At 42.6% G+C, this 25432-nt stretch overlaps 1 protein-coding gene across 1 annotated transcript; it reads right to left on the reverse strand.

The window, feature by feature from the left end:
- Positions 1-3968: 3968 nt before the first annotated feature.
- Positions 3969-24820, reverse strand: dpy19l1l (dpy-19-like 1, like (H. sapiens)). Its single transcript, XM_071529502.1, has 22 exons — positions 24531-24820; positions 24020-24044; positions 23811-23898; positions 23050-23187; positions 22253-22373; positions 20076-20169; positions 19639-19696; positions 18639-18730; positions 17267-17366; positions 14717-14794; positions 12901-12987; positions 12481-12540; positions 11941-12021; positions 10953-11054; positions 10331-10402; positions 8662-8741; positions 7642-7666; positions 6435-6554; positions 5632-5806; positions 5373-5476; positions 4555-4676; positions 3969-4371 (listed from the first exon to the last, which is right to left on the reverse strand). The coding sequence occupies exons 1-22, from the start codon at positions 24751-24753 to the stop codon at positions 4194-4196; spliced, it is 2223 nt and encodes a 740-aa protein (XP_071385603.1). The 5' UTR covers positions 24754-24820; the 3' UTR covers positions 3969-4193.
- Between the last annotated feature and the right edge of the window lie 612 nt (positions 24821-25432).

Below are 25432 nucleotides of genomic sequence, written 5' to 3' on the forward strand. Positions count from 1 at the left end.
GGAGTACTTCTCAGTTGTTTAGGTAACATTAGCTAGCTAGCAGCTAATGTTAACAAGCTAGCTAAGTTAGTTGCCTCCAGTTAAAGCCACATAGCTAGCTAAGTGAATGGAAACTTCAATGGTAATGTTACCATCAATGGTTTGACTAATTAGCTAGATAGCTTAAGCTAGCCCGTTTGCCAGGTAACTCAAAAACACTATAATTTGATCAGTAACTAATATTTAACAGATCCACGCAATATAATGCTATATAACAAATCACATCAATAGTTAGGTAACAGTTCAGGTTACATTGGCGTAACGTTATATAACTAATCACAGTTCGCTAACAGTTAAGGTTACATTGAAGATACTATCAATGTTTTGACTAGTTAGCTAGCTAGCGTTAGTTTGCCAGGTAACTCAAAAACACTATCATTTGATCTGTAACGTTAACTCCAATTTAACAGATAATGTGTAATGTAATAATGCTGTGTAATAGCTAATCACATCACTAGTTAGCTAGCTAAGTTAAGGTTAGCTAACGATATGCTAGCGTTAGCTAACATTAGCTAGCTAACAGGTAACTGAAAAGCAACAAACATTTATTTTTCTTTTTTTTTATCTGATAATGTGATGCTCAGCTAGCGCGACACCGTTATTGGTTAAACTTCCACTAACAATACTTAAATACCACAAGGTAATAACATTACCTACCGTTAACGTGTGTAGGGCAGCAGATGTGGATGTTTGTAAATTAACAGCAGAGAATGGGACTCCGTGTGTGGGAGTCAGTGTGGCATTTAGCCTATTCATAGTATTCCCATGATGTCACATGCATTTCCTACCAATATGGCGCTTTACAATACATACAGCTCATTGTGTTTGTCATTTGATAATCACCTGTTATTTTCCTACCAAGATGGCCGTGTAGTGATGTAACAGAATAGGTGAGAGGCATCGCAGCCAAAGACGCCCCCTACAGGCCATCTCATTTAAGCTCTATTAACAAAGTTGGATAGGCTAATTTCTGGAATACACTTGCAGGATACAGTATGTGATAGGTGAGATGCCCTCTTGAGTAAGTGTTGATGACCGACTGCCTCCCTGTCTGACCTAAATGAGCCCTGGGGAAAAGACTGTAAACACAGCACAAATGCTCAAACAAAGCACAAAAAGGTAAACATGTCTGACCCATAGACTGTAGGTCTTAACCTTTACCTTTAGCTATAAAGTGTTACTTACTTAAGATCCATTGGTCTTCACCTTGGCTAGGGCTAGGGCATGGTAAGCTAACGCTAGAGCTAGCCAACTGCTATTAAACATAGTTTTATTTTTAAGCTTTAATGATATCATTAAAGAATTGAAATATAATGGGTGTGACGGCAGCCTAAAAGGTAGCAAAACGTTCTCTGGATAAATAAGTTAAAAATCACTACAATTCTTCTTCAAGACAATTCAAGACAAAATATGCTACGCTGCTGATAAGAAACTTTTATTTTATAATTTTTTTTAAAATACAGACAAAATAGACAAATATTATAAAAGACATCTGAAACAAAGCTAGGTCTGCCACAGGAATAAACTATTTACGTCAAAATGTATCAGGAAGTGTGGCTACAGCCCCACTCCTTAAAAACGGGCACTTGACTTTCAAGAACACTTCGACACCACAGATCCCCCAGTAATCATACCAGTGGTACATAACATAAACAGCTCCGAAATGGAATGCACAAAATATAAATGATTTATACATGAACACAAACTGTATGATTTGTTCAACAGCTCGCTCTGGCACATTTGATATTCTCTCAGGTTACTAACATGTCGACCATGCTTATAGTGAATGAGTATAAACCTTAAAGAAAGACAGTAATCATCTCATTCTACAGCCCATCAATGAGATCACCACTAAGCTGTGCTCTACCTCCATGTCATTTACAACCTGTCAGAAGTTCACACACAACAAAAGAAAATTAACCTCAAGAGTAAACTTGCAGCATTTACAGATTCGAAGCGCATCACAGAATATTGGATCAGTGGTCACCAGTGATCAAGAGGCCCTGCCGCCATGTTGGAGGAGTCAGCATGCAAGAGAAGATTCGTTAACATCTCTTTGACAAATAAACTGACAAATGAGTGTAGTGGTGTTGAGTTCAATTTACACTGTAATGGGAGGGAAAGGGATCAGTGAGGAGGTGGTGATGTTACAGTCTGTCCTGTTGGTGTCACTCCTGCAACATGGTGGCATCTCTCTCTTAAAGTCAGGTAACTATTCAAAACAATCTATGACAAACCTCTATTGGCTCATTCTGGTCATTGCAGAGCCGTGGTGTGAACCATATGAGTGATGAATCCCTTAAATACAAAAAACATCCTGTGTGCTGTAATGCCGACAGCCCAGCTGACCGCTGCCCTCGTTCTGCAGAGTGGCTCAGGGCTTTTGGAGCAGCAGGACTGAAGCAAAGAAAAGTGGTTTGACGTGAGAAGAGCACTGTGTTTTCTGAGCAGATATTTCACATTTAAAACACTGTACATACGAATAAAGCAGGAAGGGAACTGACTGCAAGATCACTGCAATTAAAACAGCCCTGTGGGTCGGATTATTTTAGCTCTAACCGTGACTACAACATGCAGCTATGGTGCCAAAATCCATTGCTAATTTTACCTAGGTGTAAAGGCCACTTTTGGACAGTACAAGCTACAAATTTAAGCAAAAGGGTTCCTCCTTTTTGAAAGAGTGTTGTAACTTTCAAAGTTTATTTAAATTCCAGATCTACCAAAAAATGCCTCCAAACTGAATTTAAATAGTCATCGACGTGGTTTAAAGACTGCTACCAAGAAAATTCACTGCTACCAACAGTTTGGATTGACTGTTTAAAGAACTCCGGTCACAAAACTACCACTGTTTCTCTGACGGCTCTCAATCACTACAAAAACATGTTGCACGTGCTACAGTACCCTGAAATGCGCAGCTTTAATAACAGACTTGCTTTGGCAATAAATAATAATTTAAAGAACAAAAACAACCTTTAAAAGGCTGTACATTGGTGTATTAGAAAATAACTGTTTGCGTACCCACAAAACTGCTGATAATAGGAAATGTAACAGGGCGGAGTTGGGGGCAATCCACTTTCAGTAGGAAGTTGGATTTACTTGAAACTCAAAAATTGTACATCTTCTGCCATAAAAAACCTCTTATATCCAGTTTATAGATAAATTAAGAACAGAGGCTCTGCTATTATGTGAATTGCCATTAAAATTCATATTCTGAATTGAGTGAATTCCATCTTGACCCCAACAGAGAATGATATGTATTGAAAGATTATAAAAAAGCTTCAAAACACAAGAACATAATTTGCCTGTGAGATTCCCAAGACTTTGAAACACCGTTTTCTTCTGAAATAAAAATCAGTTGAAATACCCTTCAGCACAAGTTTGCATAAAAATGCTAACACAAATAAATTATAAAAAATATATTGTACTACTGAAAATCTTTTCAAAGATCAACACTGTGCATAACAATAGAATGAATACAGCTGTTGTCAAGGGCAAAGGGTATTGCTTCACAGTACGTGGACATATTTGATTGGTCCTGGCAGACAAAATTGACTTCTACAGCGAAAGCCAAAGACAATTAGATATATATAGTAATAAAAAAAAATACTGATATCTGAATTCAGCGTCTTGTACAGCTGCATTGCAAACCAAGCAAACATTGTCTTAAAATAAGAATTCCATGTAACAGAACCAAGGCAACGAACTAAACACAGAACTGCGACGCCTCACGGCCTCTGACATCGCTTAGGAATCAACTGGAACAGGAGCGGGAACGTGGAGCGGGAACGTGGCCGGGCGGCGGGAAGCAGCAACAGGGACGATTAGCAAACTGCGGGGACCTTCCTAAAGTTTCCTGAAGTCACAAACACAACAGAGAACCTTGAGGCCGTCATGATTCGTATTTTAGGGAAATTATCTTTGCGTCCGACTTATTATTGGTCCACTGCTCAGTGAATCAGAGCACCGCAAGAAAGGGCAGCTGTGAGGGTTTTGGGGAGTAAAAAGCAGCAATGGCAGTGGCTTCTCCAACAGAGAGACTGACCAAAAAACAAGGTAATCCTTTTTAAAAAAAAACAAAACAAAAACAAAACAAAACAAAACAAAAATGATAGAAATAGCTAGAGGGTTCTGCTAAACCAGTCCGACCCCGGCTGTTATCTGAGATCTTTGGCAACTTTGGCTTTGGGGACTTTGAGAACTTTGTAAATGTTGTTAGAGAACACCGTGGTGAAGTGAGGCCCCGGGTTCCTGGACATGTGGGAGCACAGGGGGATTTTGCCGGCGTTTTGCGGATCCTCCACATCCCAGATCTCTGGCATACTGCATCCTGGCCTGGAAGAGAGAGAGGAGGAAAAAGATGTGTGAGTGAGTGAGAGAGGGAGGACAAATTCATTCAGAATAATAAACTATAAGTACCTAAACAGCTCGCTCTTTTTGGATAAGAGCATCAGCTAAAATGCGTATGTAACCTGTAAATAAGTTTATAAAAGGTAACAGAGTGTGGTGCTGAGTTACCTGGTTCGCCTGGTGCACCAGGAGTCCTCCAGGACGAAGTAGTCCACCCCCAGCTTCATCAGGTTCCTCTTCACCGTCTCTCCAGACATGCGACTGTACATGGAGTACACCAGCTTGGTTCTCTCCCTGGGAGGAAACAACACAACAATGTTTTCACAACACTGTCAGAACGTACAAGGTGGATGACAAGTTTAGTAACATAAACAGAAGCAAAACAATTAAAAAAACAGAGATGATGATAAAACAAAAACAATGCATGCAAATTGCTATTTTGTGCAGATGAGAAAGAAACCCCAAGGGGTTAAAGGAAAAAAAACACAAGAAAAACAGCAACAACATCATCAAGATTACAAGCAAAGCGACAACTGGATTGGATGAACAAAAACAAACAAGTGCCTGAAAACTCTCCGTTTTCTATGTGGAACTTTGAAACTGTAAATATTTGGACAGCATCAGCTGGTCCAGAACATGAGTTACCAGAGAAGAGTGTTTGCCGTTTCCTTAGAGAGTCTTTATTTTAAAGGCTCCCTGCATATTTCCCATTTCAAATTTCCACACCTTTTCCAACCTTAATTTGGTGATTTCATCTGAATATTTAGTTTAGTCAGTATTTAATATAACGTATACTGATAGTGTATATGTATTGTAATATTTTATGTCCACTAGGCTACTACACTCTGTTCAGGACTGGAAATTGCCGCCAGCCAAATACTGTTACGTTCTTGATAAAATTCATTCACCAGACTTTTCCCACACCTGCGTGGGAAACCTGATGTTAGTGTAATAGCAGTTCTGCTGCAGTGTGCTGGGAGCTCTACTGACCTCAGACCTGCGTCTTCGTAGTGGGGATGGTTGACAATGGGCCGACTGGTGGACAGCTTCACACTGGCCATGGTGGGCATGGCTCCGGCAAACACAGAATCTGCATCACACACACACACACACAATCGTATTTGTGATTATAGTTTCCACAATTCATAATTGTAATGTAGTATTTTGGCAGTACTGCATTGTGTCATTTGATTTTGAATGTCTGTTGTGTGTCAGTCGCAGGTTGATGACATCACCACCACTCACTGGGACTGGTGTTCTCGTGGATCCAGTCCAGCAGCTCCTCCTGGGGCAGGTTGCTGAACTCTCCCATGATGCCCCACTGGGCCTGCAGGTTGGCCAGGCCCTGTATGGCCATGACAGCCATGACGACAAACACTGCCATCTGGAGCTTCAACTTCTCCCCTATCCAGCCAAACAACTGACGCACCAACGAGGGTGAGAGAGAGCGAGAGAAAAAGAGAGAGAGGGGAAGAGAGACAGAGTGTGAATGACAGAGAGAGAGATAAGAGAAACAATAAAACATGACGAAGGTATCAGCTTAGGGAGGGATTACTGTGTGAGTACTACCAAACATTTGAGAACCTAAAATATTGATTTTGTGTAATGCATGGTGATGCGGTGTATCTAGTTATACTTCCTATTGATACTGTATGTATCATTATTGTCTGTGTGACTGTGAAGCAGGGCATTGCTGAAGAACAGCATGCAGGCTCAGCAAACCTTCCCATAGCAAAAAAACTAAACTAAAATTAAACAGGATAAATCAATAGAGAAGTTTAGTAGAGAGAAGTTTCTCTCCAAAATTAGATGCTCACTGTTAAAGGAAAAAAAGCTGATACCTTCTCTTAGAAAATGATTGGTGGCATAAAAGTGCAACATCTTATGGACTACTGTCTAGCTATGAGCTAACCTTTGCTTACTAAAATACTAACACAAAATTACTCAATCTTTCCTTGAGAAACACTAACTAATGAGATTCAGTATATACAGTATATAATGTTATGGAATTACACCCTTTACTTGTGCAATAAGACAGACTGCCGGACCTGTTTGGAGCAGATGAGGGAGGCCATGATGCACATGTGGGGCGTGAGGAAGAGCTTCAGACGCATGATGAGGATCGCCAGGACGGCAAACGCCACTAGCTGGAGACTGTGGTACACCAGCTACAGAGAGGGGTAAGTTCACAGAGGGAGTCACAACAGAAGCAACGGGGTGCAGAGGAACAGGAACAGGAGTGAGGAGGTGGAGAGATCAGGCTGGAGAAGTAACACCAGCTACCAGGAGAATCTACCAGCCACTATGACTATAAGAGCAGCATTTTTCTTTAAAATCACACTGTTGCTTCAGTGATCAGGTGAAGTTTGACAGTCAATTAGACTCACTATACATGTTGCTCAACACAGTGTACACCCCCACCAGCTGAGGAACACGCACATCAGACTAGACCATCTGATCCGAAAACTGCATCTGGATTCACTTTACAGGAAGATTGGGCAGCTGTGCTCCCTTTGGAGTTCCACATTATTTTATCTTGTTGCAACATTAATCACTGAATACAAAGTACTGAAATAAGTGAGAGAATGATAGTTGATTATATTTATTAGCGGCCCTCCCCTGAATTTAAACTGTTATTACTTCCAAGGGAGCTAAGCTTCCCCTGGCTCCCCTGTAATTCAAACCCTGGCTGGACATATAATGACATTTGTTCAATGCTCTGATCCAAAGTGGAGACATTTTTTTGCATGAGCAGCCCTACGGGGAATGGAGCCCCTCACCCTGGCAGCATTAGTGCCATGCTCTGTCCATTGAGCCATACAGGAACACGAAAGCAATTAAGTGTAAATTTTGGAAGCTCCCAGCCACTGTGGCTGGTGGATGAAACTCTCAAATGTTCCAGCCGTGGGAGAGACAGAAGAGAGAATAACATGAGACGGCTAGGAGGAAGCTGAGAACGGGCAACAGAGTGAGAGAGATTTCATAGCAGAAAGGAAATTGCCTTTCATTTCCCAGTAATGAGGCAGGGGATGAAAATCACTTAGGGACATATTACTGCGCTTGTTGCAGCAGGGGCAGGTGGACATTACGGCACTGGAGGAGGAAAATGAACCCTCCAATCAAATAAAACAGGTTTAGAAAAATGGAATGACAACGTGAAAATGCCCGAGAGTGCACACAGAGGTGTTACTGCGATAATGCTTGTGTATACACTCTGCAATAATGGTAGGGATGTGAAAATGAATGTTTTCTCACCTCTCCTTTCGCTACCATTTCAGGCCTGCAAAATAAAACAGAAATGGCAGTTACAGCAATGTCAAGCTCAGCTGGCGACAAAACAATTTGAGAAAAATATTAAGATGATTAATAAATAACTTAATAAATTAGTATTCATCATTTATTAAGATATTGCTCATTTGAGTTCTGAAAACCTATGATTAGAAAATAAGTCTCATTTGCATGTTAACATTTGAAAAAGATTGTAAAGGGTTAATCTCAAAGCAGGTGAAATTTAAACCTGAAGTTTGACCTATTTATTTAACCAGGCCAGTGACAAAGTACACATTGCTTACAGCCACAAACTGAGGAGAAAATAGAGGACTGAATTCAGCCCCTTAATCGCTCATTTTTCTTTCCGTTCTATATTCTCTTGTCCACCACAGCAACAGTTACGAATTTTATGCTTATTTAATGCATCATTTTGTCGTCACTATGACTACTTTGTGGTATGCTGGGCCAGTGCACTCACTTACATCCTCTACATCTATAACCATACTGTATGCCATGCTCAATATACATTTCCATTGTGATATATATGATCTATTGTCTGTTGTACACCTTGCACTGTTGCACTGCATTGTATGCACTGTAGGTTAAGTCCTGTTGTCTCCATTGGGGTGTGTACTGTGCTCTATGTAGCCAAGCTATTGTAGATTTATTGTACTTTGTGAATCACGTGTTTCCTCTGAGGAAAGGAGTGCTGTATTGGATTCACAGCTTGTGGCACGGTTCCTGAACATTTTCCATTTCTAAAATTCCAGATGTTTTCAGCCTAACGTCTTGACTGCATTTGAAGATTTTGGTCAGTGTTCAAAATAATGTACAGTATGCTGCTAGTGGCTGGGCAACAGGAATACAGTCTCAAATGTAGTCTAATCAGAATAATGAATCATCAAATTCAAAACCGTAGGTGAGGTAAACGAGTGAATATGAATAAAACAAAAATGAGCGATGAGACAACCGAGGCCCGGCCACCAGAAGGCCCCGGTCACTCACCCTTCAGCCTCCTCATCATCCTCGGTCTTAACAGACGCCTTCCCTCCTTCCCTCAGGAACCGGACTATATCCTGGACAGTCTAGACAGGAACAAACAGTTACGATGAAATGCAAAGGAATATTCCTTTGGGTATGCATATTGTGTTTCCAACAGATGGCACACAGTGTACAAAGATTTTTTTAATTTGATTATTTTATACCACACGTACAGCAAGCCATGCTTTGTCAAAATGACTTGTGTCTTCTTAGCTCAGCGTGGGGCAGGCATAATGAGATCAAACTGTCAGGTTTGGACAAACCGGGGGTATTTTTTCACCTTAAATGTTTGGAACAATTCTCCCCAGTCACTTCTGAAAGCTAGCCGTAACAATCTGAACCTGAAGTGTGTGCCTCATGCAGAGCGAATACGACAACTGCAACTTCCAGGCTGACAGACTCTTCCCAGACTTACAAAAGCCTCTTTATACAAATATACATATGTGGGTGTGTGTCTGAGTGTGTGTATGTGTGTGTGCATGTTAGTATGTGTTCAAAAAGGAACATTTGGTACTTCCTCGTTGTAGTTAAAACTGGCAGTTAGTGACTACCACAATGCCAGGTATCAACAGAGCATGACAGGAGGAAGATAGATGACACAACTATTATGATTTCAGGTCAGATTACACACAATCCTCAATAAAAAATAAGGCTAAGAGGTGGTTTTGGTGTCAATTTACACAACGCTGCAGCACTACCATGGTACAGCAGTACAGGAGATAAGTCAGAGATGAAAATCACTCCAGTGAGTTTTAGAGTCTTATGTAGAGGCACTGCGCAATGCGAACTGCACACCTGTAGCCATCCATCTCATGTTTGTGCCAGCAATCAGAGCAGACAGCCTGCCCACTCTGTCTTCCTGCTGCACTGAAGCAGCCTGCCACAAGACTATAAAGTGATGCCAACTGCCAATTACATTATTCTGAAGGCTGAGATGAAAAGCTTCGTGCTGCAGGACAACCAATTTATCAACCAACCAACTAATCACACATGCGCCCGTCTGGTGAGGTCCAAAACCACAACAACAGACTGGGCCAAAACCTTGAATTTCCGATTCAACTAAAGCACGCAGAGTTTGAGTGAAAGAAACTAATGTACTGATGGAGACATCAGTACAACATTGTAGCCAGACAACATGTTGTGCATTCATGTGCTATCGGATATATTGGAAAAACAAATTACCAATGAGTTTCAAAATTATGACTCTATGGTGACCTTGACCTTCACTACAAGATAAAAAAAAGTAATCAAGTTCTGTGTCAGTCAACAGTAAGAAAACATACAAATGCACCTTCTTGTCAGCCAGACTAACCTAACATTCGTTTGAATGAAGTTCATCAAAATAGCTTGTTAAGCTGCAGGAGTCCATGTTTATTTATCATTTGTCTTCCGGGTTTGATTCCCCCCCCAAAAAAAGCATATTAATGCAACGCTGTTTAGCAGCCGACTTGGAAGCCCTGGATGTCGCACTTTCCCATCAGCACATGAATGCACAAATACACCTTGGTTAGTTATCATGCTTCTTTTGTTGAATAAATGCTGTTCTGAAATCATACCAAACTGTTACCTTATTGCTGAGGTATGTTAAAAAAAAAGGTGTGTATGTGTGTGTGGGATTGTGTGTAAGAGTTACCCGTCCAGCGATGAGAGCAACCACCAGCACGTTGATGGGGAGCAGCAACGTTTTGAGGTAACGTACTGGGGTCTGAGAGAGAGACAGAGAGACTGAGCAGTCATCTAATGCTGTTCAAAACACACACACACATACACACACACACACACACACACACACACACAAACAAAAACAGACACAGAATAGGCACAAGACTAGACTGCTGTCTAGACCATAACCCATCCAAAATGAGCTGCCAGCAGGTTGTGCTCATTAGGCCTCTGACCATTTCCCCTCAAACACAGAGCACAGATCTGTGGCTCTCTAAACTCTGTCCTGCTGTGCGCTGATAATAACCACTTTGATACAAAACAGCAGGCATTTTGTTTGAAATCCCTGACATTTTCACAGGAAACTGGGTGACATTTTGAAAGCGAAAGTTTGGTGAGATTTTCACACCGTTCCTCACCACCTAAGACTTTCCTTTTATCACTAAACAAGGTTGCAGCACACAGGTTCACACTCTTCAATTATCGCCATTTTGTGTCTGCTTTGATATGAGGAAGATAAATGTCAACTTTGATGCAAGACCTAATTTTTCAGTTTGTTAAAACAGAAGCCAAAGCGTTCAGCTGAGCCGTACCTCGATCTCCATGAAGTCGAATTCGGCAGCGCATGTGTACATCAGGGTGTGGAAGTCCTTGTAGCTGGTGAACTTAGACTTGATCAGGCCGCTGATGTGAGCCTGGAAGAGAAAAAAAGCAGAGTAGACAAACTTTCTATACATTCTGTACTTCAATATTCCATCCTTATTCTTTATTCTAGACATTAATTGCTTGACTGCATTTGAGATTGTTGGTCATAGTTCCAATATGACCTATACTGACAGTGGCAGTGGACAATATGACTGTCAGCTAGGTCATAAGACTCTGCAGAATAAGACTGTTTGTCTTGTACTACAAATAGTACAATGTGTGAACTAACACAGGTTCTACATTAAATGTGTAGTCATAGATTTCTGGGGACTGAACAATATTTTTCCAGACTTTTCTGTCTAATTGTCTGTCTAATTACCAAACTTTTCTAGATCTGTAGATCAGTGGTTCTAAACGTGGGGTCCGGGGACCACCAGGGGTCCTTGAGGGAGTTCCAGGGGGTTCCCAGCAAATTGATGAATTGTTAAACTTCAGCATTATTTAATTTATAAGAAGTTGACTCAGTTAGAGAATGTAGAAGAATTACTGTTTTGATCATAGTTTCTCTGTTATCTCTCTACATACAGTACAGATAGTCTTGGAATTCTGGAGTCATATCTAGCAATAAAAATATTCTCAGATTTGGGTCTGAGAGACAAAATCTCATCAAATGGGGGTCTGTGGCTCTAATGTGGACTAAAGTAAGGGTCCTTGATATGAAAAAGGTTGAGAATCACTGCTGTAGATGATCAAATTCCTTTTCCATATGCTTCTAGACTTTTCAGACCTTTTCAGACAGGAGCCCTGTGTAGTCATGAACTTTGATTGATGCCTTAGGCTATTTTACATGCATATCATTTAAACAGATTTCGAACAGAATATTTCAGGTTTTTCCAGATATGAGATTCTCAGAAAGGTGACTTTGGAGTAGCTTACGTCATCGGAGGCACCGAGGATGGTGGACAGCATGAATTTGAGCAGAACTGTGGAGGCGACCCAAGCCAGACCCTGCATGGCCTGAGAGGGAGGAGAGGGAGGTCAGATAAACACAAACCTCAAACAGGAAGCTGCAGTCAAAGCCCTCAGGTGCTGTGGGGCTGGGAGCAAGGCGGATAACTATTCTGTTGACTGGGCACAATGGCCGATTAATCCCAAAATTCATTAGCCGCTTTCATTATTTTACCTCTTTTAGCTCACTAGTATAATAGTACATCTAAATAATGGTTGGTTACCTGCGAAAGTAGCAGAAGCCAAATTTACAACCTAGGGCTGCATAATTAATCATGTATGATCATATTTACCATTTTGTGATTTCAGTTTCCACAAATAATTGTACAATATTGACATACAGACAATATAACATTGGATTTCACATAGAATGGCTGCATTTTAGCCACAATCACAGTCAACATTTACCAGCGTTAACATCTCCCCACCCCACACACACATGTGCACGCAAAAACAATTTTTTCATACCCATGTGACGATGCCAGGTTTGAAAGCTTCAGCAAATCGATCCCTCAGCGCGATGATTGCCTGAGAAATGACCAAACCAGAATTTAGAACCACAAAAACACAAGATAATCCATACCCACCCCACATGATAAAGCACATTCATACAGTACATCATCTTAACCATGGTTTTCCATTTCCAGTCCATTCCCCACTGCCATTCCAACCTGACCTGGTCCAGTGATATCATTTGCTATTATTTTATACATTATTTGAGCCCTTTGCCCTCAGCCTTTCTGGACTGGCAGCCAAGGTTTGCACTTCTGACGATTTCTTACGTTTTCCAGTCTGTTACACTGACCAATTTATCTTGTCTGGCACATTCAACCCCAGAACATTCAATGAATTCATATCAGATGCTAACTCATCCAAGGTGCAACTCACCCAGATGGAGACGAGGGAGGAGGCGTAGAAGGAAGTGAGCAGCATGGAGTTGCCGAACATCAGGACGAAGCAGACGCCGAGTGTGATCTGCAGGAGGTGGACAGCAAGAGAGGAGGCGTCATTCATCACAATCTTGCTTTCATACTGTGGCTGTGCACTGTGCAGCACAAGCCGCCGGCTGTTTCCCCTTTACAGAGGCGCTGAATCCAGCCGAGTGCCGTGTACAGTAGCTTGATGTGCGTGACCTGTCTGTGTAATTACAGCGATGCTTAGCATGCAGGCTTAGCACTGGGGGTCAGAAAGCCAGTCTTCACAAGTTTCCCGTGGTCACATAAAAGCACTGTTCCCTGCAAGAAAATACAAAATCTCTCTGGTGAGTCAGTCAGTAGTAGGAGGTTGGTCCAGTACAAATTGTATTAAGTGTCAATAATATGTCTTCTGAGTGGCAGTATTGTCAAGTACACTCTAGAGATTAAATGGGGTGTAATAAACTTTGAATACACTGCCACTATCCAACATAATCCTCATTCAGTGGAACTCTTGATGCTTAATCCCGTACTGAAAAGTGAAAATGTGTGTATGAATGCTCCACTCTGCATATGGAGACAGTGCAGTGACCGAAAATGCACATTACTCAGCCCAGAAGCAACAGACCTCACTGAAGCTAATTAACAATGCTGTAGGTCATGGAGGACACACACGCCAGTTTGTGTGTGTATGTATTCTCTTCTCACACACACATACACAAAATCATCTTTGCCAAGAGGTTTGAATTATGCAGAGCCATATGCTCTCCTCTGACACAAATCTCCACCATCTCACCACAAAGGGCCTTCTCCTTATCTGTGGAGCACACAGGCCTTGGCTAACAGCCTGGCATGCTGAGGGGATTAGGGGGAAAGAATGTGGAGGAGAGGGATGGAACGGCCAGAATAACAAACACACACACACACACACACACACACACACACACACACACACACACACACAGACAAACACCCCTGCACACCCACACAAACATACTTTTGTCCTTGGCAGAATAAACCAAGTTCCTCCGCATGCCCACCTCTCCTCCCTCTTTCATGCTAAAACAGACTTTGTGAGAGCTTGCGAACACACACACACACACACGGCACACACACACACATGACACACACACGGCACAATTGTTCATGCTAAAAAAAGCCACCCATATCTCCTCTGGTGTTGTCCTTGCAGCTCGGTGTAAAGACGCATGTGAAATTCCCCCGAATGGAGTGAAGAGGAGGAGAGTGAGATAAGGAGACTGAGGAGTGATGCAGAACACATTACAACTGAGAGGACAGCAGCTGGAAAGCAGGGAATGACTACAGCCTTTCACTTACAACCTGGGTACAACCTGGGTACAACCTGTGGTACGTACACACACACACACACACACACACGCACACTGAGAGGCAAATTCCACCTGTGCTGCAGTAAACTACAGAGCTAAATGTCTTTTTGTGAAACACCCAAATCTCCACCATCTTTTCATCTTATTTTTTTTTGTTTCTTTTGAGGTGAGGTGTTTTTATAAGCTGCTCGATTTTTTTTCCTTTATCTCATCTGCACAACTTTCTAATTTGCATCTCCTCTTTCTGTGTTTTTAAATCACTTTATCACCGTTTCATGTAATCTCTTTGTTTCCGTTTTATCACCGTGCAGCCAAACTAAACTGAAGCAGTGCCGCTGCACGATGCACCGCTGACAAGCAAATCAATAGACCGAGCTGAGAAAAAGAGACATTCTAACATTCTGATGGATTTTTCATGGAGGGTTTAGGAAGGTCGTCTACCATGTGAGTGACCAGGATGGACTGCATCTTGGTGGCACCGAGGTAGCCCAGGATGTATGAAGCAAACAGAGAGGCCACCTGAAATAAAAAAACAGAACAAACAACTTCAGCTGTAAGCTCCAGACAAATATTGACTCCAAATAATAATGTACAAACAGCTATTCTCCCTCCTGGTTCCCCCAATGGTAAGATGACCCTCCCCATCCTCTGTTGTAGACTGAAAACTACAACAAGCACCTCTCCCCTCTGATTCCCCTCTCCAATATCTAGATTCAGGTCTATACTGCCATTACAGCTGTGGGCCAGTTTCTCACACACACACACACTGCCTACATCCACAGGTCACCAGAGGCTTCCTGCATATTAACCATTTCATTCCATATTTTTCCAGATCTTAATTTCTTGGTGGGATTTGAAGGTTATTGTTGTGTTCCTAACGGGGATGGGACGATATATAGAAATCCAATATATCACAATACAAAAATGTAAACAATACGTATTGTGAGGCAGAAAAATGAATTGTGATATTAGCTACGTTTTATTCTGCTGTAGTAATCACAAATGAGACGGCTTGACCATCACAATTTCATAAGCACTTCATCCAAATTATATTATTTACACTTTGTAATGACATTTTAAAATTGTTGTTTGTCAGACTTTGTTGTCACTGCACTTTTATTGTATCGTGGTTGTATCGAACCATGAACCCCATATCACGTATTGATTCGTATCGTCAGATAAGCAGATCGTCCCATCTCTAGTTCTTAATATATGAAGATAGTTGCTGATAGTGGCTGGGCAGTATGCCCATCAACTAGGTCATGTCACTGTACAGCTGAGGATTATTCTTCACAACAACATATAGCACAATAAGTGAAAAGACAGTCGATCTACAGCTACTTCCAACAGCTAAAAATGTGGAGTCATGTTATTTCAAGACCTGGAATGTATCCAACTTATTTTCCAGACTTTTCCCCACTCCTTCCCACTCACTGCATATGGGCCCAGTTAGCACTTTGCAAATATTTAAAAATGATCATGGCAGTTTTATTAGCCCCCTTTCTACTGAGGGCCAAACCTGGTGCTTGAACTTAGTTCCAGAGTTCCTGACCCCTTTCCACTGGGTTGGCCTGGGCCAAAACAGGGCTAGTCCAGGAACTCAAGCCCCACTACTTGGGCCTTCCAGATCCTCAGGGCCAAAGCTGTTAGCCCTGATGCTTATACATCATCACATTCTATATGTTTTCAAATAGGGGGTGTTGCTTTGTAACGTCTGTAACTGAGTGCAGTCATTCCTACATTAATGAGCATCTACCTGTTAGAAACTAGGTATGTTAATTCTTAAATCTGCATTACTTTCAGCTGCTATCTTCGAAAAACAACAACCAAAAAATACATCTTGCTACACATAGAAAAATAAGACTGTTACGAGTTGGAAACAGCTTTTTAGCCTGATACCGTATATTAACACCAACATTGGCCTTATTTAGCTGTCTAGAAATTACCCCAATTACTATCACTCACTTTCCAAGGTTGACACACACAGTAGTAAAGGACTAATGTTAAAGGGAAAAAAATTCCTTTGTTTACGCAGGCAAGGCAGTTTTTTTTTTACTTTAACGCCTTCAGTAGACGTTTAAATCACTGCCCACCGATGACGCTTTGTTTTTTTATGTGAGTGATGTTAGCCTCATCCTGCAACCTTCTTCTATTTTAAAACTTCCCACAAAGTAATTAAAACTAATGTTAACAATTATACAGTACATTTGACAGCAGCGTTGTCTGCCATGTTTGATGACAAGCAGTTGTGTAAGTTAGTTGTCATGGTTACGCAGGGACCAGGTTGTTAAGTGGAAACACTTTAACAAGTTTAGCCCAGTGCTTAAGTTCCAGGCCAAAGTACTTGGGCTTTTGGCCTTCAGTGGAAAGGGGGCTATTGACACCTTGTGTTGTGTTATATTCCCATACATAAAACTGCAACGCCCTGAGGCAGCTCTCAACAGTGTGAGACAAACTGTTGCTAAGCAGAGACGCTCACAGCGCAGACCCTCGATACGACCTTCGGCTCTTTTGTCTGCCAGCCCACGCCGTTTAACTCGCTGTTTCTTTCTTTAGCTTGCTGCTCTCCATCGCTCAAGTGTTTTCTCCTTCTCACAGTCTCCAGTTTAAACCCCCCTCAGAACATTCTCAGGATTTTTATGATGAATTAAAATGATTTTTCTAATAGTTAACATTATGACTTAGAAAAACAACTCCACATCAAAAAAGGAAAGGACACAGGTTGGAGAACGCTTTCATTAAATGAGGATGTAAATCGTGTATTTTTTCAACTTGTTCCTTCAATTAGGTTCCATCCCACACTCTCCCACTCACTCTTTCCCTGCCCCTTCCTTTCTTCGCGATACTGAACAACTTCTGCCCCCTCTCCTTCCTCGCCGCAGTCCACAGTTCACGCCAAGTCTCTATTTTCTCCCTAGTCTCTCCGCCCCCTCTCCTTCCTTCCCATCTTCCCTCTCTCTTTAATCTCTGTTTCTCTTGCTCTCTGTTTACCTGAGTGAGCAGCACAAACTGGGCGAACTGCCAAGGCAGCATAAAGCACAAATTGGAGACGCCCAGGGCGACCATGGCCATCCTGCTGGGGTTCCGCGTCCTGGGGAGAAAAGAGAGGCAGAGGGGAAATAAGAGGGTGGTGAGAGCGTGGGTGTAGGGGAGATAAGGGAAGATGCATTAAGACTGCTGAGAACACACGCACACACACACACACACACACACACACACACACACACACACACACACACACTCAATTTCAGTCCGACTATCCTGGTGTACAAAGACCCAGTCATGTACCAAGGCAGCCTCAGAAATAAGACATGGAGTTCATTCGGAGCAATTTAAAGCTGGCGGTGGAAGAAATAGCAGTTTATTGACTGCAGCCGTACGACACAAGGCGGCGTCACGCTCAATTAAAGGAGTACATCCATCAGGAAGCTCTCAACTTACAACTTCTCAACTAGCCGGTGTGCAATGAGAAGATTAGTGGCAGTTTTCCCTCTGTGTGTGCCAACTGTCAAGTGTTTATTTAGCTCGCCACAGTGGCTGCTTCAGCACACTGTACATGTTTAGTGGACGGCACAAGCTAGCTTTGCATCACCTCAGAAAGCACCGCAGCGAACTAAACATAAAAAGAAAAACGCACACACACACACACACACACACACACACACACACACACACACACACACACACACACACTACCAACCGGCACATAACACTGACTTGATCAAAGAGCTTATTTTTGCAAAAAATTCTGCACTGCTTTTAGGTAACAGAAACAGCCTTTCGGTGGTGTCTTGCTTTCATAATTCAATGTATTTCCAGTTAAAGCAGGATGTTGGGGTGGGACATAACGCGGGGAGAGACTTCAAAAGTGGGCGGGTGGGTTGGACCATAACAAAGGCAGTGAAGCCCATGGAATTGGTGTAGTTGGTGACACAATCAACTGTGAAATGCTTTGCGCATGATCTTGTGCTGTAACAAATGCTGGATTTTTCAAAATGAATAAATTTGAGCAAACCATGGGAAATAGGGTTTCCGGGGGCAAACACCCAAAAATGCACTGCACCATGTTGCCACTTGTCTCACTTTGAAAGTTGCAGTCTATAACGGGTGGGGCGGAGGGCAGACTGCTCAAAAATCTGTGATGTTATTTTTGGTTGGAATTTTTATGTACGACCACTAAAAATATGGCATTTTCTAGGACATACTGGGATTCTGATATAAAAATAAAAGAAAATAAAGCATTTCAATTTTTTTTTATAGCATTTATTGTTAAATAGGTGTTAAATACGGTATAACACGGAGATGTCAGTGGAGAGTGAGAGAGAAAAAAAGGAAGAAGAGAAAGGAGAGATGGCAAGTTTACCGTAGGATGTAGGTGAGCAGCAGCATCTGCAGGACTAGGAAGGGGTAGGCAAAGCTCTCCCTCAGGGGCGGGGTCCACATAACACGAGTGCTCTGGGAACACACACACACACACACACACACACACACAGGTTTGATCCCCATTAAAGCCAAAGTATCCATCAACAGCCAAGTGTCCTGTCAAAGCATCTTTGAGCAAGACGCTGAACCCCTACTTGCCCCTTATAAGTCACTCAGGATGGGAGCATCACCTAAATGCCAAAAAATGTAAATGCAGAAAATACATCAAAAAGCACGCACGCGCCATGCTGAGTCACTGAGTCACTGCACCGCTGACAGAAACAAACAAGGGAGGGGTTTCTTTTGCACCGGCACGCAACAGATGACAAAACCCCACGCTATTTATACACAATCCCACAGTTCACACTCCAGTCTCGCACATGTATTCATCACCTCAGGACACACAGCCGTGATACAATCCCGTCAATCCGGTTCCCAAAATACCAAAATCACAGACACTCCCAAAAAAAACAAAAAACGCCACCATACATAGGGAGGGGAAGGAAAGACGAGAAACGGCAGGGGATGCATGGGAGGAGAGAGGAGCCTGCGTGAGAGTGTGTGTGATTGCAATGCCAGCGCATCGATCTGGATGAGGAATAGAGAGACTCGCCGTTTGTTTTGAAGGCAACTGGGGAGGAGGAGGTTGCGGGAGTTCAGCCTCGACTGCCAGCCGGCTCAAAATGAACTCTGAGCTGCTTTGAGGGCTGCAATGAGTCCCTATCCACCATCCTCTGCTTCCCTAAGACCATTCGCATTTCACATTTCAGAAGCCCCATACCCAGAGTGACTTGCCAGAAGTGCAGCAGTACCAAAAGCTTAAATCTCCTGGCTCACTGTCAGTAAAAGAAACTGATAATAAGGAGTGAAAGAGCAAAAACAAGGTGCGTGGACAGTATTTCCACAGAGGAGGATCTTGTGTGGGAGTGCGCGGCACTCACCTCGCCGTGATTGAAGAAAAAACACAGGGTGGTAACCAGGCCGCCCAGCCGACTGCCGCTAGAAAACAAAAGTTGGAAAGAGATGAGGGGATCCAGACATAGAGAGGCAGAGAAAAACAGAGGGAGATACAGACAGAGAGAGATGGGCAGAGGCGGAGAGAGAGAGAGAGACACAAAGAAACAAAAGTGAGAGTTAGAGGAGGCAGAGAGAAAAAGGTCAACCTCCATTTCAAATACATACACTTTTAGTAGAGACGGGAGATCACAGACCAACCACAAAACCTCTTCACCCTCTGCTGAATCTCATATTATTTTATTTTCTCTCTCCATTTCGTCTAGCTGCGGCTGCTGACTGAGAGATGAGTTGCCCTTTGCAGACCGTAAAACTTCCTCTACTCTCCTCTAATGTCCGTCTGACCGTGACAGAGCGGAGTTACCTGAGGTAGGCGCCGTAAATGAAGAACAGGCTCATCATCAGGCCATTCAGCAGGAACACAAAGGTCACGTAGAAGTATGCCGGGTCTCCCAGGCCTATCACGCACCACACACACATACACACACACACACAGGCAGACAGACACAGACAGACAAGACAAGGTGTTAAGACCAGTGTAAGTTTCTATCATGTATTGTTCTTGAGTAATTGGATTCACAAGAATTTGTTACACACTGACGCCACCATGAACATAAAAACCGAAATAGGGCCGACAACAACCTCAGTGAAGTCAGTTTGGATGGGACTAGTCTTACCTCAGGTTATTTTTATTGGAAATTTTACAGGAGGTAAAAGAGGCCAGAATTTTTACTGGTGTAAGCGCACAGTCTGTAAACGTTACTGACATGGCAGATTCGGCTGGGACTAAAATTACAGACATGCTCAGGTAATGATCACGTTACCCCACCTCCCCCCTGTAAAACTAATCCCGTCCAAATAGGGCTTAAGACTGTCATTGAAAGCATGGGTGACAACTGGGTTTGGGAAGGTAGGGCACATTTCACATCTGGGGAGCATTCAGGACCAATGTTCCCTCTGAGCTAAGTGTTTGGTGACCTGCCTGCGTCTAATAATATCAAACAAATCCCTACGTGTAATAATCTATCACACAGACCAAGCAGTAATATGCCTATTTATTATACAGAAACATGAGTTCCTCCACTTGTTCCCAGAGATTTAATGGACATGATAAGCAGGTTTGGAAGTTTTGCTGGCAAATGACATTAGATGCAGGGACTTTGGCATACCTGCTTTAGTGAATCGACACTCCTGATTGAAACTCCTTATTGCTACCACCATAAAGTAATTTCCTATTAGCAAGGCTGCCAGGAAAATTAGCCAGTATGAGGAACAGATTGACTGGACCGTGATGAATAACAAGTGACTTGTAAATGTATGCATGTTACTAAGAGCCGCTACATCACCATAAAGTGACGGTAAATCATGGGCCAAACAGAAACGGGAGATCGTTCCAACAGCAGGCTCAATGTGAAAATGTGATGCAGCTGAAACGGCTCCCTGGTCCCTACTGTGTCATTCTGCATCTCACTTACATTGTGTATGGGGTGACAGCTACAGGAGGAGTTCCCACTTCCTCACTGTTAGCTCTTATGCAACTTAACTTGCGTCAAGTTTATGTAAACACTGTGAAAACAGCCTGTGTACATCAACGCCAGGCTGCCAGGCTTTGCTAATGAGACTGATAGAGAGGGCGAGAATACACGCCCAACAAATGAAAGCTGACAATTTGTTCCCCTTTAGCGTCAGGGCCTTTCTGAGAAATGTTCATGTATGAATATACAAAGGGAAAAAAACATTGTATGTGTAATAGATTAAAAGCTTCATTTTCTCCATCAGGGCTATTTTAATTTATTTGATTTCCCTTGCCATTTTATACCTCTCGTTCTAGCATTGTGTCCACCATGTTGTTTAGCTGTCATTTAGATTATTACCATGTCTTCGCTTGAGATGCCTGAGATGATTTTATAAACCTTGTTTTGTATCTCACCTTTCTACCTCAGCGCAATTTCTCTCGTTTTGGTTTTTTACCTTTCAGAGAAATGTTTATGTACAGGCTGCTGCTGTGAAGAGTTCGCTTACACCCTCCCCACCACCTCCCCACCCTCAGACACCATGTGTCTAAAATATACAAACAATATCTCAAAACATTAAATGAATGAATAGATGCAGTAATAAGAAATTCTATTCAATTAACTCTACAATATTTTTTTGAGGAAAAAAAGTAGTTCTCATCTGTATAGATAGAGTGTTGAAATTCAAAATTAAGAATCAAGAGAACTTTGTAATGGGCCAGCAGTGTGCAGCTCTTCCCGTAAAATTAATATATTTCCTGTGGACTGCCGTCTCCCTGCAGGGCAGGTTTGATTGCGTCCAGCCAGGAGTGAGGAAAACCATCAAGGCCCGTAAAGCAATTAGTCATGCAATCATTCAGAGTGAGACTGCATGAGTATATATTAAGTGTATGCATAGCTCCAGGATATTACTGTGAGACTATCTGTCTGTGTAACTATCATTCAACCTATTGAATGTGTGTGTGTGTGTACGCATGCACACAAACGAGTGTATTTGCAGCACCAGCACCATGGCGACCGCCTGTACCTTCACAGCTATCCACGGGGGCGAGCCCCTCTCCTCTGTTGATGGACCAGCACATCTTAGTGGGAACCCCAAAGTAGTCCATTGTACCTGTGTACATCCGGTACCAGCTGGCCAGGACCACCTAGGGAGCAGAGGGGGGGCAGGGGGGGTGTTAGCCTGTTTCAACATGTCTGGACTGGCCTTTCTGTTCCCATCGCCGCCCTGATGTAAAACTCGACCATGACTTTTCCATGTCGTTCCATAACTAAGTCAGAGTGCTTCCATGACCTGAAAATGTTATTCCTTCCTGATTTATGAATGTGGTTTCCCTAAAGGGGTAAACAATGTTATTTCTACTACAGTTGGGCTTGCTGTGGAGAAGTGAGCACGAAATATATCTCAGCAGCTGAAAACCACCAGCTAAAACGATGTATGAGAGAAACAAGTTGTAAAACACATTCTGGTATACTCCTGTAAAGTGACCCACTGGTAAAATTCCCTGATATTCCCCAACTTCCCCAGAAGATTTTGCAAAGTCCCTGACTTTCCCTGGCTGGAATACACCTCCCATGGACCCATGATATTCCAGAAATGTATTGACCGGTAGGAATCCCAACACACAACTTGCCCAGATGCTTGCAGTGCCACTAATCTCACTTCATGCCTCACATTGGTATTATGATGTTATTAATTTTCATATGATTTTACAGTCTGTTGACAGCAAAGAGAGTCAAATATGTAAATGCTGACATACCTAACACCTCCATACTACAAGCATGGCTGTCAACATTAGAATAGCATGCCAGTATCAAGATTACCTCTGGATAGAGATTGAATCTCTTCAGCGTGTTAATAACCAGGGGGTATTCTGTCAGCCGATCATTCATGACCATGTAGAGGCCATTCAGGAAGGAGGGAGCCTCGATGATGGTCTTGTAGTATGAGTAGTACAGGCCCTGGAACAAAAGGGAGATGCATACTGGTTATATCTCACACAGAAAAACAAAAAAAAGTTGGAAACAAAAGTTGGAAAGGGACATGACGATGCAGAGTGACAGAGACAGAGAGAGACAGAAATAGAATAAAAAGCTAAAAAAAACAGACAGAGAAAGTGAAACTTGGAGAGAGACAGAGCAGAGTGACACAGAAAAAAGGGACAGAAGGTGAGAGACAGAGAATGAGACAGAGACACTAAATATAACTCCACAACATACAACTCAGACAGAAGAACTAGGAATGAGTTACACAGGCTGAGCAGATGGCAATGGCTCACAGCCCATTTGGTACCAGACAGCACGGTGATGCAAGATAAATATCTGGTTAGCATACGATTAATCGTCACCTCCAATGTCATCCTTCAAAATGGCACAAAGCTCATTCTGCATCTCAAACATCACCAGCTCTTTGCACAGCACCAGCTACGGTCAGATAAATGATGTATAGACGTAAGCTATGTTGCATGACACACTTTCGGCTGATTTTGCCATTGCAAGATTGCCTGACAGCAGTGCCCAAGGACCAAAGGACAGTGAACAACAAGACAAGCAGACAGACACCATAGAAAATATGTCCCATTTACCATTTCAGTCCGAAAAGCCATTTCCTTCTCCAGGTTAGACAAGTGTGAGAAGTGTCTGTCATTCTCAAAGAGGTGTGTGAGATGATACCTAAACACGGGAGAAGAAATATGTAAGCCACGACTAAGTTGATCCCCAAAAATGTTAACATTGCTAGTTCACTACAATAATGCATATGTAATCACAGCATAATGCTAGTAGAACAACTTACCAGTGGAGATACCCAGCCAGAGCAGCTGTGAATAGAGAGAATTAACTTTCAGTCCAGCTGAAAAATACATAAAACGAGTCTGACAAACTGCAGTGACCTCCAAAGAGAAGGTTAGCAGCGACAATGCCACAAACACTGAACCAGCTGAACCATAGGGTTAAATATTTGGACTATGAATCGATATAGGGGTGGCTGTGTTGCAATTTGAGGAGATAACACACGAACGTTAGCTTGAACTTTGTCAGAAAACCTGTTAACAAGCTTGGAGCTGACGTGTAACAAAAGCAGAGAAGCACAGGTTACTTAGATAGGGTTTGGCTTTTAACTGATAGCGACAATAGATAGCTAACGCTAGTGAGCTAACATTTAGGGTAGCTAACGTTAGCCAACTCGTGAGCGACGAAGATACTGTAACTTAATTTAGCGGGTCAGCTAACGCTACTGGTGAACAGAACGTTAGCAGTCGTTAGCTAGGATTCAGCAAGCTAACTGGCTAACGTTTCTAACTTACCAAGCAGAAGAGTAATTCCCAGCTTTACGAATGCAGAGGGAGTGAGCCCAAGCTTGCTCCTGATGCCCGAAAGCCCATTGGGAAGAAAGCTGTTGAAACCTTTCCCATCTCTGCCTGTTCGTCTGGCGTTACTTTTACCAGGGGGCGAAACAAGCGGGCTCCTGTCTCGGTCAACCTGGGTTGCTTGAGACTTCCCGGTCTGTTTTCTGCTTTTAGCCACCATGTTTCTCAGGCAGTCCGACGTTAGGCAGTGGGGACCCGCTGAAAAGCCGAGGAGGGTGAGCTAACCAGCCCCTCCGTTCCTCGTATCAACTGCTCAGATCTGCTTCTGTACCTGAGTGATGCTTTCACTGGTCCCTCGTTGAGACACTCGTACAAATCTTATGAAACTCCGCCCCCAACTGGAACTTGAGCGCTACTACAAACCGCTTCTGTCGGTAACCATGGCAACGTGAGTAGTGGGTACCATAGGCTGCTGTACCTGGTTAGGTTATCAAATAGCAAGCTAGTTAGCAAAACCTTACCATGTTTTCATACGCCCCCCAACATACTGACATTGAATCCTGCGAAAGGCTGTTGGAAACCCCAAAAACCTAAACAAACAAACAAACAAACAAACAAACAAACCAATTCAAACATTTAGGCTAGCCTACACCTATTTACAGTTGGAAATATGCAGTATGTAAAATATGTATGTAATAGTAAGTAGCCTATGGAAAATACATCAAGCAGATAATCACAAATCTTCCATATTGAACATCTCTCTCTCTCTCTCTCTCTCTCTCTCTCTCTCTCTCTCTCTGTGAGATCCGAATTGCTTTATTGCCTTTCTTACATTGCTCCATATCATTTCACATAATTAAAATATAAAAGTCAACTTTACTGAAGCATGGTTTGATGAG

This window comes from Centroberyx affinis, unplaced genomic scaffold (genome assembly GCF_046629955.1).
Source record: "Centroberyx affinis isolate AG114_WGS23_722 - 3 ecotype Tasmania unplaced genomic scaffold, CSIRO-AGI_Caff_v1 ptg001796l_1, whole genome shotgun sequence".
NCBI classification, from domain to species: domain Eukaryota; kingdom Metazoa; phylum Chordata; class Actinopteri; order Beryciformes; family Berycidae; genus Centroberyx; species Centroberyx affinis.

Coding starts and splice junctions, on each gene's coding strand:
- dpy19l1l (XM_071529502.1), bottom strand. CDS start 24,753: ATGGTGGCTAAAAGCAGAAAACAGACCGGGAAGTCTCAAGCAACCCAG. Junction 23,899..24,019: donor CTGGCTGGGTATCTCCACTG/GTAAGTTGTTCT, acceptor TCCCGTGTTTAG/GTATCATCTCACACACCTCT. Junction 4,677..5,372: donor AAGACGCAGGTCTGAGGTCA/GTAGAGCTCCCA, acceptor CCTCCCAGGGAG/AGAACCAAGCTGGTGTACTC.